Source organism: Accipiter gentilis, chromosome 23, assembly GCF_929443795.1.
Source record: "Accipiter gentilis chromosome 23, bAccGen1.1, whole genome shotgun sequence".
Lineage (NCBI taxonomy): Eukaryota > Metazoa > Chordata > Aves > Accipitriformes > Accipitridae > Astur > Astur gentilis.
In genome coordinates, this window is record NC_064902.1 from 8,583,424 (window position 1) to 8,605,270 (window position 21,847).

General features: G+C 42.9%; 1 protein-coding gene across 1 annotated transcript in view; it reads left to right on the plus strand.

The window, feature by feature from the left end:
* The window catches only part of FANCD2 (FA complementation group D2), a 55,119-nt gene that overhangs the window by 31,444 nt on the left and 1,828 nt on the right, over positions 1–21,847 (plus strand). The window contains exons 27-41 of the mRNA XM_049827112.1: positions 1,843–1,941; positions 4,675–4,784; positions 6,135–6,281; positions 7,422–7,538; positions 8,377–8,505; positions 8,703–8,821; positions 10,428–10,541; positions 11,094–11,221; positions 12,591–12,690; positions 14,519–14,641; positions 15,423–15,516; positions 16,115–16,186; positions 17,719–17,757; positions 18,395–18,469; positions 19,623–19,697. Coding sequence (XP_049683069.1) covers positions 1,843–1,941; positions 4,675–4,784; positions 6,135–6,281; positions 7,422–7,538; positions 8,377–8,505; positions 8,703–8,821; positions 10,428–10,541; positions 11,094–11,221; positions 12,591–12,690; positions 14,519–14,641; positions 15,423–15,516; positions 16,115–16,186; positions 17,719–17,757; positions 18,395–18,469; positions 19,623–19,697 — 1,541 coding nt within the window. The remainder of the gene's footprint in view (positions 1–1,842; positions 1,942–4,674; positions 4,785–6,134; positions 6,282–7,421; positions 7,539–8,376; positions 8,506–8,702; positions 8,822–10,427; positions 10,542–11,093; positions 11,222–12,590; positions 12,691–14,518; positions 14,642–15,422; positions 15,517–16,114; positions 16,187–17,718; positions 17,758–18,394; positions 18,470–19,622; positions 19,698–21,847) is intronic.

Genomic DNA, 21,847 nt, shown 5'->3' on the forward strand with positions numbered 1-21,847 from the left:
GTAACACATACTGCATTTTTACAGTGGCCTAAGAGTTCATGCATGGACAGCCATTGTTTTTAATTTGTCTGAGTCCAAACTGCTCTTAATCACGAGCTCAGTGACATATCTTTGACTGTTCTCAGGCAGACTTGGCAGAATCTGCCTGATATGGTGGATACTGGAGTGAACCAGCCTGTATCCTAAAGAAACAGTGTGTTTCTCCAGTATTCAGGTTGTAACAAGCTGTTAAGGGATATTATAAGAATCCGCTGCCTCTAGCTGCTCTAGGCCCATGAATTCCTCCTGCCCAGCTGCTAGAGCCCAGCGTGGAGACCCCAGGGTCTCTGTCCCAGGCCAATGGACACAGCTACATGGACTTCCATAGAAAAGGTGCTGCCTTCAACAGCACCTATGTATAGGACTCACATAAAACATAAGTACAGACAGCCAAATCCCTATCCTGCTCTTCAGCTGGTTAAGACTGAAATTCACTGGTGAAGGCACACACAACAACACACTTTAGAGTCACAAGCATATGAACATTCATAGATCCCATAAGTATTGGCACAGCCCCTTCGTCTGCCCAATAGCCTGCCTGGATCCCAGGCCCTCTAGTCTGCCTCACGGGTCCCCTACTCACTGGCTATTCCAGCTTGCCACTTGCTAGCAGACAGACACGCACGCTCACACACTCATCTCACAGGCACAGGCTCCATACACAAAATCCATGTTGACCCATAGAGATGCTCCCAAGAACTATGGCACCCTTAGCTACTAACACTGAAACCCTTGCTCACTCCAGTTGCTGACACCGCAGGCCCAGGGTGGTCCAAGTCCAGCTGCTGGCCCAGTATTTACTCACACAGGTCTCTCCAGTAGTTGGCATTTAGTCCTTGTGGCACGTGTGTGCGCACACACAGAGAATAGTGAGTTTACACTGAAATATAGTTAAGAAAGTACTTAAGAAGGAGATATGACAGACTGCAGTGATCAGGCACAGGGTTCAGTCAGACAAGCATACTGATTGGACAAGTCTACTGACCAGCAATGTTTTACTCATGGCCAGTCCCTTTTACATGGTTTCTGCCCATTCTCCTCGTTTCTCCCCACACCAATTCCCTGTACATTCCTTCATTAATTTGCATAGTTCTACCCTCCCCCCCATCAGAATATCCCAAATCCTCAAGTTCCTCTTTTTCCTCCCATGTTATCAGTTACAAAGTCCAGGTGTCCATTCCCAAAGCCTTGCCTGGAGTTTCTTAATGGCCTATCAATTATAAACTGGAGACTTTTGGTCTTTGGCATCATCTCGATTATCCCTTGTCTACCAGGTTTGTGTCTGTCCTTGTTTATGGCTTCTCTCTCTACTTAATATCTCCTGTTACACTGAAAATGTCTTTGATAAGATAAATGTAATAAAGAATACACTGTCACCTTCCACATACCCTTACACAAACTATCCATTGAGAGCTGTGTTTGTAAACCAACAGACCAACTTCATCCAAAGTAAAGTGCAGCCTCAACACCTTTCTGCTGCTCCAAGAGCACTACAAGGCCAGCACAGAAAGGGCTCAGATGTGCTAAAACAGCCCTTTAAGCTTCACCAACATGGACAGATCTCCAAGGACAGCTGAGCACTTGTAATCCTCCCTTGCTGGAGGAATGCAAAGAGCTGTAATTCCAGGGCAGTGCGGACATAACAATAAGGGTAATTGGTACTAAATGCACCTAAGCGTAAGAGCAGAGGGATGTTCACCAGGACAGTGAAATGTATGGTACTTCCTCTACATATGTATCTTGCCTGTATTTTTTTCATTCAGGAGCTGAAGTAACCCAGTTTCTTCATTTTGGCTTTTTCAGCAACCCCTGGCTATGTCCCACCACCAGCTACTTTTGATTCTGAAGTTCTGGAGGCTGTGCCATCCATTAATGCTGGTGGTCCAGTGAGAAAAAGGAATGGTAAAGAAAGTTTAAAACATTTAAGCAAACAGATGTGATGTGGGGTTTGACTAGCATATTGCGCTATAGCCATTGCACTTGTGTGTGCATAAAGCACAGAATTCCTCATAAGGTCTGTCTAGCTTGAAATCTTACCTGATCAACTGCTGTTGCAGCTGAAGAGGAGATGTAAAAATAGTCTACTCCAGACAGGGGATGGATAGTCTATCTCCTTGGGAAAGCTGATGCTTAGCATTTAACAGTGAAAATCCAGGGCCTTCATTGATTTATTTTAATTTTTTTTTTCACCTGTGAAAGTATTTTCTGCAGCAGTCAGTTGTTCTGCCTTTGATGGGTTCTGGTACTGAACCTGTGGCTTGAGCTGCCTTGCAAATCTCTGACCTTTAGGTTGTACCTAACTGATCTCTTAGGAACATTGTCATGGCTCTGCTGCGCAAGGAAATGCTTCCTTCATCCTTTCCCATTGCTAGCTCCCACAGAGAAGGAACAGAACTTGCCTTTTAGTTTTTCAAGCTGAAGTAGATTTGCTTTGTTCTTTCTTTCTCTAGTTCTATTTCTAGTTTAGATTAACATTTCCTGGGAACATGTCTGCCTTTGAGCCAGACTGAACAAAAGTTCACATTCCATTCGATGAAAACAACTGGAAGAGGCCACAGATTAGAGAGCCCTTTTCTCCTGTGCCAAACCTATTTTGCAGGGACTGGACCTGTCATGTAGGAGTGATTAAGGCAGAAGGAAAGTTATGACTATGTTCTGTAGGCAAGAGGAGGATCCATCACTTCAGATACTCTATTTTGAAGGAGCAGAAGTGCGTGCTCAGACTAGTAAGCCTAGTCCAGAGCAAGAAATTCCTGAGCTTAGCTTGTCTTGCCTACAAAAAAAATCAGTGAGTGCTGTGGCCATGGGTTGCAGCCTTGAGAACACACAGTTTTGACACCAACCTTGCTCCTCCTTTAGGTGTGTAGCGTCTCATTGTAGCTGAGCTAAATTAAATAGTTTACTGCCAACACTTAGCGGAAGGCTTCACTCTGCCCCTTAACACCTCCACTCTCAGCTGCCTGATTTCCTGCCCCATGTTATTACATGGTAGCTATTTTGTCTATTTACTTTTTGCAAGGTTAGTTTTTTGCTATTTTGCCAAGTTGACTGCTTAACCAGTGATCAGGCTTCCCAAGTCAGTGCAATGCAAGTGTCAGGTGTGTGTGGTTGTGAACAGGAGAAAGGGAGGAGGAGGAGCAGGACTGCCCCTGAGCCATTAGATCAGCTCAAGCACTGTCATAAAATCTAGCCTAAAACTTCCCTAGTGGAAAGGGAATAAGGAGCTCCTTCGGAGAGACATAACATATCAAATTCGTTTTCCAGTCTGATTCAGAGGGTTTATTTATTGTGACATGGAAGACCTTCTCCTGCCTGACTCTGCTCTTCCAAAGATAATGCAATAAAAGATGCAGCTTCATTGATACTGTTTCACTTCATCTATGGCCTGGCCCCCAGAAAGGATCACAGAGATACAAAAGTAGAAGTCTCTGATGCTCAGCATGGTGGTTATAAAGTGGCAGATGAAAAGTGTATGCCAAACTTTGCACTTCTTGGGGATTTCCCTGAGCATTCCCTTCTCCAGGTTGCTTATGAAGTTGACTAAAACCAATTCCTGAAGGACTCAATGGCTGATTCCATCTGAAAAGTGCACTTTAAATGCTGCCCTTTGCTCCTTCTCCTCTAACAAGCTTTCAGTCCAAGAAAGCACTATTGCAGTTCAGTTCCTTAATAGTTTCTGGTGTAAAACCTTGTCAAAGTCTTTTTGGAAATCTAAATCTCTTCTGGTTGATTGATCCCTTTTTAACCACATGATACCAACACCCTGGCAGGCTAGTGGGGCAGAAGCTTTGCCCTGCTGACTTTTCCCTAACAGACTGTACATCCATGTGCTCAGTGATCTTAATTTTTTATTGTAGACAGCTCTACCATTTTCCCAGTGATGGAGAATAGACTCATCAGTCTTTAATTCTCTGGATTCTCATTAGATCCCTTTTTATTAAGAGGAAGTATGTTTGCAAGCTATTGGTCCTCTGGCCCTGTGGCCAGCAGTTCTGACATGTCAGATTTGAATTCCTTTGGGGACCTTGTGTGAATGTCACCTGGCCCTGGTGACTTATTGGCTGTCTGTTTGGTCTAATATATCCTATGCAGTTACTTGAAATCAATGCAATTTCTTTGATCTGTCTGCTACGTAGTGTGTCGAGTATGAGAATCTCCCTACTGTTGTCAGCAGTGAAGACTGTTGTAAGGAATTAATTGAGTTACTCTGTTGGCTTGGCATACCTGCGAGTCCCTTCTGTAGTTGTGTCTTACCTGCCTTTTCCAGGTTCTCTTCCTTTCTCAATACTGTCTCTGAGGAAGAAACATTAAATTTTGGTTCAAGCATTTTTTAAGATGATGTCCCACTCATTTTTGCAATCACTTTATAATGCTTAAACTACACTAAGAATAGTGAGACTTGCTTTAATTTCTTACTGTGATTTTATAAAAGAGAAGCTGGTTGTGGGGGAGTCCCAAATGCATTTGACTCTCTTCTGGACTGTGATCCTGGTTATGGATGACACACCACCTGTGCATGCTCCGTGCTTTCTTAGGGCTGATTAAAGTACAGCCTGTGCTGTTTCCCTGGCTGCAAGTGCTGTCTAGTGTTAAGTGCACTGTAGCCTTTGTTTGTGAAGTTGCTTTGTCTTTAAGGAAAGAGAAAAAAGACTGATGGCAGCAAAGCCGGCTCTGCAGATCGTTCTCAAGCAGATGACAGTTCTGAGGGAAACCAGCCTGATGCTGAGCTCTCCGAGCTGGAGAAGGTAGGTGTATACTCCTGGGGACTTGCAAAAAAGACAGATTAGGGAAGATGACATAGAAGCATAAACAAAGAGGTCAGCCACTCTCCAGCAGGCAGTGTGGTTCAGGGCAGGACAAATATGCAGGATTATCAATAATACTATTAGTTGCTCTCTGGTTAAGACTATGAAAGGTTTCTATTTTAAGCCAGTGTCCCATCTCTCAAATTACTGCAGTAACCTGCCATTCTTAGACTCAGGTCAGAAATTGAGATGAATCTGGAAAATACAAACCCTGGTAAGGACTGTATCTCCCACTGATTCTAGTCTGCTTCAGTCATGGGTGCTCATTTTGCAAATTTTCCTGGAGGTATTTAAGCAATGTATTCATGATAAGGCATCTTTAAAATTATCCATTTTCATTATACACTAAGAACTATTTCCTAAATGTATCAATTAATGAATTATTGGATTTTATTTCTTGTTCTTTTGAATAAGCTCTTACAGTATTGTCATCATGTCTGGAATGCAAGATCTGTGCTGGCTGAAAGAGACAAGCCAGGAGAGTGTGCCCAGCTTTGGGCTTAGCATCCTGGGGGCTGGTATCTCATAAGCATCCCATAATGCCCCACTTGTACCACTGTTACTAATAAATGTTATTGAGAGTCCATTCTATCAATTTTAGCCAGGCAAATATGCTTCTACTTCCCTGCTATTGTACACATATGATGACTGAGTCAGAAATCATAACAAAGTCACTTAAGTTACAGGAAATAAGCAAAGGCTTAAATAGTTTTGGGAAGGAATGTATCTAATCTTTCTTACTTAACTAGAGTACTGGTCCCAGACTAGTCCTTAGATGCCATGCCCTGCCGAGGACGACAGAATACAGAAATCCTGTTGTGAGCCACATGTAACATACATTGGCTCCCGCAACAGAGTTGTGTGGGGCAAATCTCTAAGAACTTACAGATTGTCAACCAGAGGCAACAGAGCATCCCATAGTTTACCATCCTGGTATTTATCAAGGACAAAATATTTGCCTTCATCTCCCATGGTGCTTATGTTTGCTTATGGTCCAAGTCCAGAATGGGTTTCACAATGGCCACTGATTGACAGAAAGGACATAGCAAAGATTATTCCAGTTTCATAAGTATTTTTTTCCCTAGAAAATATTTAGTGACTTGTACAGTCCAAAATGAAAATGGTTCTGATTCTATGTGCTTGCGTCTCTACTAGCTATTGTGAATTCTTAGTCTTTTTTTCAACCTGGCACAAAATATAGAAATCTGTGTGAAGGAAGTAGCTTTATTTGAGCTAGAAACTCTTATAGTCTTGCAGGTTGCAACCTGAATTCTGTCATTTACTTTTCAGATTGCTGCTGAGAGAGAGGCAGAAAATCCTCTGGCGCAGCTGCAGAGCTATCGCCCGTACTTCAGAGAGTTAGACCTCGAAGTGTTCACTATACTCCACTGTGGGCTGCTGACAAAGTCTGTCTTGGACACAGAGATGCATACGGAGGTGAATGAAACACTGTAAAAACCATACTGACAAGGCTTCATGTAACTGTCTCTCTCAGAGGCCTTGGCCTTTTCTGGTCCATTAAAATAGAAGATTGATTTTAAGATGTGTTGGTCCAGGGCTGTGAGCTAGGTACCAGGAGAGAATTTGCCCCCAAAGAAACCAAACTACTTCAGGGCACTGAGATAAAGAGGACTTCCGGAGAACAGCAGACAAGAAGTGTAGTAAAGTTAAAAACAAAGTAACATAAATGTTGCATAAAAGGAAAAGAGCTACAGTATAACGTGTATAGACCTAATGGAAAGAAAGAGGCTTTAATATTGAACACTGCTAAGCTGTAGGATGTTAAATACACTAAGAGATGGCTTACCTATTAAAAAGAACCTATGATACTTAAGTAAATCCCATGTTGCAAAAAGGCAAGTATCTCAAGGCATCAGCAGACTGGAAACTCAGCACAAAAGTGGGACTGGTGTTGTGGATGTGTCCTCAGTGGGCAGGGTCCTGTTTATCATCTGGGAGCTTCACAAAACTGCATTGCTATGGATGTGGAAAGCAGAAGTGCTTAATTTTTTTACCCTCTTTGTAGGCAGGCTGAGTCCATCTGGAGTGTAATTTTGTTAGGCTACAGTAAGATTAGTAAAATGTGAAAAGGCCACGGCAGGCTAGAGTACAGCTTGGCCTGCTCCAGGGACAGCTGTCTCTGTACATGCAGGTCACAGGCTAACTGGAAGAGTGTTTGACAAGTCTCTTGGGCTATATGGTGTTATTTCAAATTACTTCTTGACTATTACTCAGTTGGTGAATTTTGTGTCTTTTTGGGCTTAAACCTCTTTTTATCCTTAGGAGCTTATTTTCAATGTCAATGTATGTAAATCAGTTCTCTCTCAGTAGTTAAGTGTTACTGACATTGCCTCAGGTATGTTCAGAACACGAGGTTTGTTCATGCTTTGAGTAACCAGAACCAATGCCCCATACCTGCCAGTGGGGAGACATAAAACCATAGCATCTACCAAATAGGTCCCTAGCTGAGGTTAACTAAGCCAGGAGTCATAACTGGAAATGGAGGGGGTGAACTTGAGCTTCAAGGCACTACAGTTACATGCTGGGTCCTGGGATTGATTTTTCTTGTAACTGCAGGCTCGTGAAGTTGTGCAGCTGGGGCCTGCTGAACTTTGCTTCCTTCTGGATGACCTGTGCTGGAAGCTGGAACATGTGCTGACCCCAGGCTCCACAAGGAGAATGCCCTTTCCAAAGGCAAGTATAGCAGCAGCTGGTGGGTCTAGACCTGGGCTGAGGCAAAGCACATCAGTGGCCTCCAGGCCTTTCCCAAGAGAAATGTTCTTCAGAATTATTTTCACCTAGCAGTTAAATGGAAGTCTGATGCCCAACTGTGTGTCAGAGCAGCACTTGCTCTTTCAAAAGAGACTGCTGTACCACTTCCCTTGCTGAAGTGCTTGCAGCTTCTGGTTGCCTGCATGTCTCAGGAAAGGTATAACTGAGGCCTTGTAGCCTCAAAAGTCAAGTGACCCTTTTCCTAGCCCTCCCCGTGGAGACTGGCTCTGCTGTTCAAGCAGCAGCTCAGGTTAGGCAGGCCAGATAGCTGCTGGATCCAACAGAAGCTGCTGGATCCAACAGAAGCTGCTTCTGTAGTCTTTAGAACACCCTGAGTGCAGTGACTCCTTGCATTCCTGGCTGATGCTTTCAGGAGGAAAGTAAACAGGTGTGGCCCATTGCATTAAACTATGAGAAATTCACTATAACCTGATGGAATCCATCATGTTCAGTGTTCTTTCTCTTTGTCTTTCTATGTATCTTAATTCCCATGTGCAGAGACTGTCTTTGTGTTTGAGTAAAATGTAAAAGAGCTACATGTCACAGCAGTTTCATTCTTTTCGTTGAATGTTATTCACTTGTCTGAGTTGGTGCTGGTTGTTCAGCAGAAGCCAACTTTCTTATTCTGTGACCCTTCCTGACAGAGTGTATGACATTAGGAATTGCGCTGCTCAGAAGCAGTCTAAGAGGTAGCACTTGATGTGAAGTTATTCTCAAGTAAGGCTGACGAAGTGACTTTAATCTTTTGGGTTTTCTGCAGGAAAGAGGCTACAAGGATATTGGCTTTTCCCACCTGTGTCAGAGATCTCCCAAGGAAGTTGCTATGTGTGTAGTCAAGCTACTAAAGCCACTGTGTAGTCACATGGAGAACATGCATAACTACTTCCAGGTCAGTGGGCAGCAATTTTGACTCAAAAGACTGTCAAGTTTGGTCACCTCTAAAGGTATTTTTGGTTTTGTTTGCGGGAAAAAGAGTGGCATTGTTTTTCTTCAGGTTTTTTAAACATGGAATTTACAGAAATGGATTGTTGTGCCATTATTTTTCCTTGGAATAGCATTTAATGAATTATTTGTTCTGTATTAAAGGCAGTTGTTATGCAAAATCGGGGTGTGGAAGATGATCCGGGAATAAACATCCAGGAGCACCAGCTGATGTCCTCTTGTTACCAACAGCTGTTACTAACTTTTCGCTCCCTATTTGCTTGGTGAGTTCAAACAAAAAAGTATAGTTGCCTAAATGAGCAAAGTCCATTTATTGCTTCCTCTTCTTGTTCCTTTTCTTTAAAGTGTTTGTACCCAGAAAATGGCCTGTCAGCCATGCAGAGCAACACACTTCAGTGATTGGGGACTTTTAAGCACTTTATAGTTATGTCAAGCTTCATTGCCTGATCCTGAGCTGAACAAAGACTGTAGGTGATGAAACACTGAACTAGCTAGAATTTAATGTGCTTTTGGATCAAGACCCCAGCTATAAGTGGCACACTGGCACACCTAGTTTTGCAACTCCCATTCTGCCTAGGGATCTTGGAATTTCTTACCCAGTAAGTCCCCTCATCCTTTGCTAAATTGTCACTGCCTGAATTGTGAGCAATGAAAGAATTTCTTTTGCCAGTGGAAAAGGATGAATGTGTATTGACAAAAAGACTGTGCTGCTGATGCACTCGAACTGGATTCATAAATGCCAAACTCAACAATGCATGTGCAGCCTGGATTTGACCTCTTCATCTGCTAATATAATTCAAGATAGCATCATAGAAGTTTTTTCTGAACCCTAGTTTAGATCTGTGTGTGGAAAGTGTTTTACCTTTGTACTTAAAAAACCAGTAGTAACGGTGTAAAAAGTGTATGAGGTATGAGGTCTGCTTCTGCTGGGTACTACTGGAGCCTCGGGGACCCTGATCCATCCCTGAGTATTCCTGGATTGGTCATTTCCTCATTAGCCAGTATGCATGTTGGTTGTTCCTGAGTGTACCCATCTTGTAAACCAAAGAACCTGACCCACTTTGTAACTACAGGCAGCTGAAGATCTACTTTGCTGTTTAGTTTGGATAGAGAGTAACATAATTATGTTCTGCTGTGGGTCAGGTGGCCATATATTGGGGCTAGCTGTTCAGCCACTTAAGTCCAACAACCAAATTACAACTCCTTTTACATACATTTGATCAAGCCCTCTTAAATTAGCGATTGTTAATTGACTTGTGTGTTAAAGGTGCACTTGAGCATTACAGTTATCATGTCCATGTATTCAGTCTATAGATCTAGAACGTGGATGCATTTGAGCCTTTTCAGAATGCATATTCTCACTGAATGGTTTCACAGATACTGGTAGTTCAAAGAATTAATGAAGATCTCTACAGTATTGGTCTCTGTTAGGCTCCTATCTGTTAAAGAGGTGACCAGCCACTATCACTGCACTTGCACAACAACTGTGATTAGGCATCCTCTTTTATTCAGGTCTGCATAGCATTGTTTTAGTATATATGGACCTCCACTTATGTGAGATGGCCTGTCCCCTCCTAGCCAGGTCTGCAGTCTAACTGAAAAGTTAGTATTGTGTGTGCACAAGGTTTTCCATTCCCTGGAAAAGATGGGGGAAAAAAGTGTGTATGAACTAAGTTTGCTGTCAAGATCAGTTTTCATTTTTTTGTGTCCCCTTATAACTTTCATGTTGCAGGGTTATTCTTGTATATCCAGCTTCTTTATTTTTCTTGTTGCAAAAATGTGCCCAGATATGCTTTTGCATCTGATACTTCTCTTCCTTCTAGTCTGATGATGAAATGGACTTTTTTTTTTTTTTTTTTCCCCCCTCAGGAATGGTTTTTCTCAGTGTGAAAATACTGACTTGCTAAGGTCAGCTCTCCAGGTGCTTGCAGACAGGCTAAAGCCAGGAGAGACCGAGTTTCTTGTTCTTGAGGAGTTGATAAGGTATAATCAGTATTTCCAAAGCTCTGAAAGGGATTTCAAGCAGTTTTCACTGTTTTTTATGGTCATTATGGGTAAATGGGTGTTTGGGAGCTGTCATAGAGAAAACACTACCTTCAGAGAGCTTTGTATTTAATTGAACGGCAGTGCAGTCAAACCTAATGAAAAGGACCTACTGGATTATAAAATATGCATTAGTCTATGGGGCTCATTCATTTGTATGCTGTTTGAGACTAGGAGATTAGTAGAATTCACAGAAGGAATTAATTTGTTCTGGGTAGTTACAATGCCTACAGGAACACTAGGTGAAAACAGTATATAAAGATGTTGCAAGACTTAGAGCGACTGCGGCTTGAGAGAAGTTTCTTGGTGACTGAATTTTTATCTACTAGTGGTTGACTACCCCTTCTTCAGAAGGGCACTGCCAGGGACAAAATACTGGGCTAGAAAGACCTTGGATCTGACCTGGTCTAATACTTCCTTTTTATTTATATGTTTCTGGGAGATTACCCGATCTACAGTGTTTTTACCTTTTCCCTTTCCTGTCATCCCCAGTGAGAGTTTTCAATACCTACTGAATTTCCAGCAGAGTGTTCCCAGTTTCCACTGTGCATTCATCCTCTCTCAGCTCCTGATCGCCATTGCTGAGAAACCAATGGCTGGCTGGAAGAAAGAGAAAATGGGTAATGTGTGAAGAACCCCTAATCTTAGATTAGTTTTCATGCTGTCCTTTGCCTGTAAATGTTGTGTTCTATTTCTGGAGTGCATCTTTTGAGGGAGAGATTTTCCTTTGTTATCTTAGTAATCTCACTAGCTGAACAGTCCTAGCGGTTAATGAAAGGAACAGCAGTAAATATATTGGAATCTTGTAGGTATTTGTTTTGCTGTGCCTCAGTCACATGCAGGAAGGCAGACTCCAACTCTCTTAGCTGGCATTTTTAAAAATCACAGTCTCACAGCTTTTAAGAGTTCTAAGAACAAGCCTGCTGTTCAATTTTGGTACCAGTTTAATCACTGATTATGGGAGTGATCATAGACTTAATCTGATGTAGCTTCCTAGTGTAAGTACAGATGTCTGTGACAGCTTATTTCCAAAAATTATGGAAATGAACTGCAAATACAGCTGTTAACTTCAGAGCAGAGAGAGGAAAACCCTGTATGTCTTAACCCATGCAACAAACATTTTCAATTAAGAGAGCTATTCTCAGGGATTAGGACCCATTCTGTAAGAGGAACAGCATTCAAGCAGATAAGGCATAGACGTGCTTGCAGCGAATATACAAGAAAACTAGTTGGTCTCCACTTTGTCACATGCTGAAATAAAGACTCCAGACACAGTCACCTCTCTCAGCCATACCTTGTCATACTAAGACACCTCTAGAATTTGTCCTTCTCAGATCCCCTTAGCCACTCAGAATTCTAAGTTTCCTACTTTGAGATTATTTTACTATTTTAAACAGTCCCACATTGGAAGAAATGCCCACTGAGTGTGGCAGGGAATAACCAATTTTAAGTAATAATTTCCTGGTTTTAAACATTTCTGCAAGAGACAAGCAGGTTTGTTAGCAGTTTTGATTTAAGAAATCTATAAACTTCGAACTTACCTGTTCACATTTATTATTATAGTACTGTGGCCAAAAAGTCAAGTCGCTTGTTACTGGAATTCCATTTCTAGAAATGGATGCCCTAAGGGTTGTATATTGGCCTAATAAAAACCAAACAGTTGGCACACCGTAGGAACTACCAAACAAATAATGCTTAACATAAGTTTGTCAGGGAGAACTCGTCAGAGATGGATCACGGTTCTGATGTGAACAGGTATTCCAGACCAGGAACACACTGGATGCGCATATACTTTGTTATCATGATGTATGTCCTTGTGGCCTTACTGCTTTTTAGGGGAAATGCATTCTGACTTACCACAGCTCAGGCATATTGAGGTATAGTGATATTGTGATCTTTCAAAAGGCCATTTGGATACACTGCCTATATATGGAAGACAAAAATTGTCTTGGATTCTTCCTTCAGTAAGTTACCCCTTACCTTTTACAGCTTCACTAGCAAAGCAGTTCCTTTGCCAGTCATGGGTGAAGCCCGGTGGAGACCGAGAAAAGGGCAGCCAGTTCAACAGTGCGCTGCACACTCTGCTCTGGTAAGGCTCAAGCCATTGTCTCAAGCATGCCGAGACACTCTTTTTCTAATAATTACTGTTGCTGCAGAGAAATGACTTCTCTCAGTCATAACCCTCACATTTACACAGTTTGTCACTGTTTATATACTGTTTATAGAGCACTGAAAGACAGTGAGTCATAGGAAGAATTCTGTTAGCCATTGGACCTCATGTTTGCTAGACTACAGTTTGTCAGTGTACATCAACACATCTATACATGTATGCGTGCATATGTACACATATGAGTGTGGATCTGGACCAAGTGTCTGGTTTTGTTTTCACTAAACTGAAAGCAAATCAGCTTTCACTAAAGTCAAGGAGAGCAGGACCGAGTATTATGTGAAATACAGTCACAGAATCACAAGATGGTTGAGATTGGAAGGCACCTCTGTAGGTCACCTTTTTCCAATCCCCCTGCTCCAGCAGGGTGACCTAGAGCAGGCTGCCTGGGACCATGCTGGACACAACTCTCTGAGCTCAGCTGTTCAGCCAGTTTTCAATCCACCTCACTGTCTGCTCATCGAGCCCATACTTCAACAGCTACTCTATGAGAATCTTAGAGGAGACAGTGTTGAAAGCCTTACAAGTCAAGGTAGACAATATCCACCACTCTCCCCTCATCTACACAGCAGTCATTTCATTGAAGGTTACCAGGCTGGTCAGACATGACTTTCCCTTGGTGAATCCATGCTGACTACTCCCAGTCACCTTCTTGTCCTTCATGTGCCTGGAAATGGTTTCCAGGATAGTTGTTCCACCACCTTCCCAGGGACCAAGGTGTGGCTGACTGGCCTCTAGTTCCCTGGGTCCTTCCTCCTGCCCTTCTTGAAGACAGGAGTGACATTTGCCTTCTTCCAGCCCTCAGGCACCTCTCCCAGTCACTGTGATCATTCAAAGATAATTGAGAGTAGCCTCATGATGGAGGTTCTTGAGCTTGGAGGAGGTGGTCCTTGAATATCAACCAGCTTTCTTGGACCCTTCTTCCCTCTAGGCCCTTCCCCATGGCAAGAAGATTCATGAAGAGGCTAAGGTCTGCCCTCCTTACGTCCAGGGTTGTGATCTTGCTGTTAGTCATGCTCCCTCTTCTCAGGATCCTGAACTCCACCATGTCATGGTCACTGCAGCCAAGGCTGCCTTTGACCTTCCCAATCCCAAAGAGCCCTTCCTTGTTTTTAAGTGTGGGGTCCAGCAGAGTACCTCTTGTCATCAGCTCTTCTGTTGCTTGTGTCAGGAAGTTGTCACTGATGCTGTCCAGGAACCTCCTGGATTGCTTATGCCCTGCTGTGTGTCCTCCCAGCAGGTGTCATGGTGCTTAGTCCCCAATGAAAACCAGGGCTTGCAAACATGGGGCTACTTCCAGCTATCTATAGATGGCTTCATTTACTTGTTCTTCCTGAACCAGGTGGCCCTATAGCAGACACCCACTACAATGTCGCCCATATTGGTTGGCTCTTTCATCCTTACCCATAAGCTCTCAGTTGGCTTATCGCCCATCCTCAGGCAGAGCTCCATGCATTCCAGCCGTTCTCTCACATAAAGTGCAACTCCTCTTCTCCTCTTCCCAGCCTGTCCTTCCTAAATACAAGAATAAGGAAATATTAAATCCAGGTTTGTTTCAGATCATGGTAGCTTTTAATGACATTACTGTAACAGTTCTAAGTATTGCTTTGGATTTCCTACATGATTGCCTTTAGCATAAGAATGAACTTGACAGTTTTAGGCCACATATTGCTGGTAGGGCAGTGTTCAAGAACTTGCTGTGTTATTCTGCATAATATTTACTGTTGAACTAAGCTGGTTTTGGATTTAGTGTCTACCTGGAGCACACAGATAACATCTTGAAAGCTATAGAAGAAATCTCCAGTGTTGGTGTTCCTGAACTGATCAATTCTGCCAAAGATGGATGTTCTTCTACTTATCCTACACTAAGCAGGTAATTGTATCAATAGAGACTTTGAATTTCATGAGATGCACAATGGCAATTTCTGCTTTTCAGTATTTAATTTTCTTATTTTGTGGTGTATTATGGTTTAATGTTAGTACTGCTGTGGCCTACTCTGGGCTTTTGTAAACATTCTTTTGGCACTGCACAACAGGTTAGTACGTGGTTAGCTTTAGGTCAAGGTGGAATGGCCTTGTGCATTAACACAACATTGAGTTTACTATTTGTGAGCCATTTTAATTGGAGAATGAACTGCTGTCTGTCATCAGGTATGTTGCCTCTTTCTGTGCTACTGTGGTGGTATAAAGCACTCTAAAAGTCAGCCTCAGAGGCCTGGGGTGGCTGTAGGCAATCCTGGGCTGGTATGCAATGTGAAAAAGCACACTCAGGGTGTTTCTGCTCCTACCACAGGAATTTGGAGGCACAGTTTATGCAGGGGTGGCCAAAGTCCCTGCGCTTTGGAACTACCAAAATCATCTTATGCTGACAGCCGCAAGCCTTTTGCTGTGCATCCCCCAGAGCTACAAAGAAGTGGGTGGTTTCTATGTGTGGTTCATACTGGGGAAGTAGTAGTGAGTTCCCTGGATTCTCCATCTGGGCAGTGGGGCTGGGCTAGACATGCTTATGAGTCTTAGGGCCAATCTCCTGTGATTTCCTATTGAGAAGGATGGCCAGCTGGGTAACGTTCACGTTTTCCGCATCATTCTGGGGACAAGAAGCCTATCTAGATTCTCAGAGCTGGCTTTTAGTTTTTCTCTCACTTTCTCCACAGGCAGACATTCCCGGTTTTCTTCAGAGTAATGATGGCTCAGCTAGAGAGTTCAGTGAAAAGCATCCCAGCTGGGAAACTATCAGACTCAAGTGAGGTAGGAAAATAAATGCACTGGACTCTGAGGGGAAGAAGACATAAGTTAAACTGTACAGTACAATAAAGAAGTATAAATTGGAAAGGAATCTACTTCAGAATTTTGTCTAGGAAATGCAGTCAGACAGCTTCATTCATCAGCCAAAACAGATACACAGGGTAACATATAAGTAGCATCCTTTTTATCTGGTTTGTACCATGTCAAAAATCCACTAAATCCAGCAGAAGCTATAACCAGAAAACATGTAGTAATCAGCAAAATACTAAGCTGTGCAGTTGGTCTGCATACCTGTGTGGGACCACAAAATTATTTTGCAACCAGGAGCTGCTCTGAGAGCAAGGAAGTGTGTTAACACCTAGAATTTTAAGCCATGTGGGCACTGAGCAGGCTGGAATTGCCGTAAAGTGGTTTTGCTGTGATAAATCTGCCTGTGGTGAAGTTTTGTTCCTCTGTCTTCAACAACAACGATGCTTTGGCTACCACAGATGCTGAGAGAGTATCCAGAAAGGCGAGAGGAAATACTCTATCTTGGGTTATTGTCCCAGAAAGGCGAGAGGAAATACTCTATCTTGGGTTATTGTCCCTTGCATTCCATTAGGTGCAACTGGAGAAGCTGCTGAGGTGGAACATTGCTGTGCGGAATTTCCATATCCTTATTAACTTGGTCAAGGTGAGGTTCTGGTTGTTTTTCTGGCTTTATCTTCAGATTTCCAGCAAAGCCCAGTGTGTTCGGGTTCATGAGCACTAAGAGAAAATCATGAAGTATGGCTGACTAGTGGAACAACCTGGAGGTGGTAAATAAAGCCAGTTATAATCTGTGTGCAAGGGTTTCTATTTAGCTTTCACTTCAATACTACTTGATTCTTACAGCCTGCACATCTTATTAACATAGATCTCACACAAATAATAAGTCTGCACAAAGACAAAATGATGTAAGGAAGTACAGAAAAAGGACCGAACAAACACCCCAGTTGTCTAGTACAGTGTTTTGTGTCTGACAGAGTCCACTGCCAGCTGAGGAAAAGGCAGATGGGAGGAAACCCTTCAGGTAGATCTGGAATAACATCTGACAGAAGGAAACATTCTCCTTATGTACTCAGGCAGGCTAATACTCTGAACAGGAGGCTTGGATTCCTGTCTATAACCTGCATTCAGGGCTTATCTGATAGCTCTCAGCTTCACTTGCTCTTATGGTAACATACGATCTTCCTTAGTATCCTGCTGAGAATTCATGTCATCCTGTGGTGATGAACTCTAGAGGCCAGCCCCACTGGATGAAATATTCCCTTCCATCAGTTTTGGAGTTGGTACATTCAGTGTCACTGCGTGTGATGATGTTTTAGGCAGAAGGCGATAGGTACAGCTGCCCTTTTCTTGCTTAGGTTGGTCATTACTGTTTGCCTTTATCGTATCTGATTGGCAAGTCCAGCTTTTTCAAGTTCAGCTTATGAGCTCTGGTGAATTGAGCTGGATTCTTCTATACAGCAGCATTCACTAGAGCCCTACATGTGCTCCAGATGTCTTTTGAGAGCACAAAGAGTAGAGCTGGACCAGCTAGTTCTGTTTTGCAATCCATAGCAGCACCAGGGTACCTTCACAGCTCTCATTCACATGTGTGCTATGCCAGCTAAAACGTTCATTAAATAGTTATAGAATTGGTCACTGGCAAAAATATATACACAAACGTATACCAGAAGAAAGCCTTCAAGAGACCTGAGACCATCTGTTCCATTTCTTTGTTTGCTGTTGGACCACAGCTGTGTGTGACCTGTGCAGTGACACCTGGTATCTTTTGCCAGCTGGCACTGTTTCCTCCAAAATACATTATTTTGCGCATCTCAGTTTTGCTTCATCCGTTAAGCGTTTACTTGCCCATCAGCTGGACTTGGGTCTCTTGGGTCCCAAAGTATTAAGAATTTCAGACTCATTGAGATAATTTTGTGCCATCTGCAAAAGGTACACCTTGGATCACCAAATACCCATCCTGCCAAGTACTTCCACCTGACAGGCACTACATTTCACATGCCTATGTGGTGTTCCCTGTTGAAACTTGAGAATGGATGTTGCCTTAGAACAGGTTTCACACTTTAACGAAGGGGAGGTACGTAATGAAGGGCTATTTTTAATTGGCTGCTGTGCTTACATAGTTTCCTTTGGACTTGTGGACCGATCTGGCTCTCTTTTTTCCTCTTGCCCAAGTAGGTATTTGACAGCAGGCCTGTACTCAGCATCTGCCTGAAGGTAAGCAAGAATTCAAAATAACTGCAGAGAGCAGTTTCAATACCAGCTTTCTTGAATCATTGCCTCCAGTGGAGTAGAGTGGTTACTGAATTCTCTGGAAGAAGCAGATACTGTTTCTTAAACCTTTGACTGTCTTCCGCTAATCCTCATTGTATGGCTCAACCACAGCTAACTTACGGCAGTTGGCATTACTGACTTTAGACCCTTTCCCCTTTCTCCTTTCCCCATGGTACTCCAAATGAGAGGAGACATCACAGCAGACAGGCCTCCCTTGGAGCCCAGAAAGATCATGTGTCCCTCTGCAACTCCTCTTTTCTGGCTAGGACTCATACATAAGTTTAGTGATTCTAACATTTTGTGCTTAGTTCAGTTTTATTCCCTATTTGCTAGTGAATAAAACCAGGGATGTGTACAATGATGACACTTTGTCCTCCTAGCCTCTCTTTGCAGTGATTAAAGTGGGACCTTTTACTGATCCTGTATATTCCAGTACAGCCTTTGCATGAATATAGTCTTTTACTAAGAACAGTCTCCCGGGTAGCTTGAAAGAATGTATCATTAGCTTATCTGACTTTGTGATGGTTCTTTGAAAAGGCATTTAAACATGCCTTCTGATATATTGATCATTCTTTTGTAGTACGGCCGTCTCTTTGTAGAAGCATTTCTGAAGCTTGCCATGCCTCTCCTGGACTACAGCTTTAAAAAGCACAGGGTAAGCCTTTTGGAGACAGAACTGTCTGGAACCAATTGGAAGCATGACTGATGCTTGTTAGAAGGAGATTCCTGTCTCTGGTCACGTGTTGGCATGACACTTGTGACAGTTCATGACAACCGCATCTAATGTGTCTAGCTGTGCTCAGCCCTGTTTACTTGCCTGTCCAGTGCTCTCTCAGCAAACAGATCACTGTTTCCTGACTTGCCATCAGTCTTCTAATTGGATGGCTTCACTGTTAGCAAAGGAAGCCCTTTCAACCTCCACCACCTTCAAAAGTTATTACCACAAAGGTGTCACTCAGAGTAGGAAGCTCATTTGAGCAGTCAGGTTGGTGAGGGCTTGCGGTCCAGATAGACAGTGACATCGGTGTCTTTGCAATAATTCTTGGAGCTTTGAGCAGGGCAACATGCATGAGTGTAGGTGGACAGGCCAACCTTGGTGGACTACGTGACAAGCAAGAACAGTTGACTTCTTCCCTCTGCTTTGTTGCAAGGCAGTCCAGCTTTGCCAGTCAGACTTGTTCTTTGGCTTAGTCTTCACAACCTGCCTCTAATAGATAACTCCTTTCTATTGCAAATGTAAGATGTATTCTCATGGATTTTTGAGGAAATGAGGTTATTAAACAGATATCTAGTAATTGCTACTTGGGCGATGTTAATTGTCCTGCTAATTGCTACAATGGACAATAGAAAGTGCCATGTAATTTGCGTAATAGAGAGGACTGATATCCAGAGTTTGTGCTGGATGTGTTTCAAATACCACAACCTAGCAGTATGTTTTATACTTTTCCTCTGGTTCTCCTACTTCAGAAGGTTGTACTCAAGGCAAAATGTGACAAGGTTGTCTTGATTTTAATTGCCCCACTTTCACTGATACGCATTCATTCCAAACTCTGATTCAAAATCCGTTTCAGGTCAAAGTGCTTGGCCTTATGACCTGTGGTCATACTTTTATTACCAGTTACTTATATGCACTGTGCAAGCCTCCTCTAAGGCTTCATCCTATTTGTCTGATGTTTTCCGCATACGTGCATCATATCTCTATCCCATAACCCTTCGAAAGGATTGCTAGGACTAATACTGTTTCAATATTGTTTTCCTCATGGAAAAATCCTTTGAGAATGATTTGCTGGTCTATTTATTTATTGCAGGATGATGTGCAGAGTTTGCTGAAAACCTTGCAGCTGAGTACCAGACAACTTCATCACATATGTGGCCATTCCAAGGTAAGATAAGTTCTAATTGCAGCACAAACTTCTGTCCTAAGAATGATTTATTGCCCTTCCACTGCTTTTCCAGGGCATAGGCAGGTTCTACTTGCAGGCTTCTAGCATTGTCTGTACAAGCAAAAACTCTGAGAGGAGAAGAAATAGCCTTGGTTAATGGCCCAAAAGTTGAAGTATTTGATCTGGAAGTGGCTGACTTGGATGTCAGATCAGGTTAGCGTGCTCCTTTTTTTTTTTTTTTTTTTTTTTTTTTAGGACAGAGGTTCTTGACATCTTTGGTTGTTGGCATCTGTAAGAGGGTGTTTTGGAAGACACAAGCTAAGACCTTAGAGACCTTGCATAAAGTATAGGTGCCAGACTGGTAATGTGGGAGAGAAGCTTTGGCAAAGATCAACAGCCTTGCGAGACAGAACAATCAGCAACAGGGGGTGGACCTTACTTAAAGTCGTCTTGAGGTGCCTTTTTGGCATTGTTGCGTTGATACTGGGGAAGAGGGCAAAGGGAGGGGAGAAAGGTGGTAACACACAACTGGTCTGCTAGTGTCTCTGTAGGAGACTTGGGGCAGGAAGGAAGGAGAGGATTAGCACCCTGCTTACAGTGTGGAAGGCCAGCACTTGTCATGAGAGAATCACATGGGAGAAGGCAGTTAGAAAGAACTTCATGTGTGCTGCTTTGTTCCTGTTAGACTCCTAAGAGGTTCAAGAACACGTGTCCAAGAAGGAAGCTTTGCCAAAGCAGTTGAAGGGAGAAAGCCAGCTATTAGCATGGCTGTCCAAGCTAGATTTGCTCCTGATGTAGTCCAGAGCTGGCATCAGGAGCATAAAAGTCTAGCTGGAGATCAGAACATGCTATTGCAGCTATCAGCATAGGGGAGAATTGGAAGTTGGCATAAACCCTGGAGATGCTAAAAAGTCCTTCTTGTGTTTGAAAGTGAAATCCTCAGGCCTGCTTTAAAGTCACAATTCACCTTGCAAACAGGATAACATCACTGCAGCTTGTGATGTCTTGTCTTTGCACTTGACTGGCGTTTTCAAGTGCTGTGTCCCATGGCCCCTGTTAGCATATAACTGCGATTAGCGAATGCTTATATTTTACCACTGCTCTTGTATCTGTTGCAATCTGATTAGGTCTCTGTGCCAAATCATTTTTGCAAGAATGAGAAGGTACCAGCTGAATCTAGGCAAATAAATGTATGCAATGAATGCTCCACACCCGTTTGAAGAGGCGTTGACACCAACATTTGTTAAACCAGTCTATATTTTACTTTCATAAAAGACTAGTAAATGCTCACTGATGTATCATGCAGTGTTACCTAGGATTTGCTACTCTCCCTCAATATGAGTGTCTTCAAAGAGCATCACACGGCAGACAGTAGCAATCAGCTTCGCCTATAATTTCCTAACTATTTGCCTTTTACTCTTTCACACCAGGCCTCTCTTCTGTTTACATATCTAATGCTGGACATAAGGACAGTTTCTGGAGACAGATTTTTGCAAATGCCATAGTAGTTTGTTGAGTCTTCAAACTGCATGCAGGCAGTTGGGCAGGTTCCAAGACCCAGGGAGCACTGTGATTGTTGATTGTGTCATTAGCGAGGTTTTCCCTGACTTGGTTCTGATTAGTGCTGATGATTGCTAGGTCCAGCCTCTTACACAGGCTAGAGAACAGATTGCTGTTGGTATTCAGTTCCCATTCCCCGCTGGCAGAACATGAAGCAAAGCAGTATCCCTCTTCCCAGGCATGTTGAACCCTTCCAAGAAACAAAGCTGATCTGATTTCAGAGTATAGCTAATGAGAGTATCTTAATGCAAGAAGGTTACAAAGTATCCTCATGAAAGAGGAAAATACTTCTGCACAAAATAATTGTTTATGGCTCTTGGCAGGTTTTCTGGTTTAGCAATGACTCTATTCTGCAGATCCAAGCCTAGCAGGAAGAGATGCTCACCTAGAGCTAAATCTCACACAATACCTGGCATAGCTGGCCCTCCTCAGCTGGTTTTTGCTTACAGCAGCTCCATCTGTTCCCTCCTGTCCTAGTTGTCCAAAAGCCAGTGTTTCTTTGGTCTGGACAACCTGGCTTTGGAGTTTATAGTGCACACACATTCTGTGTAGCTAGTGTAAAGGAATTGCATCAGACACTGAGCAAGAAA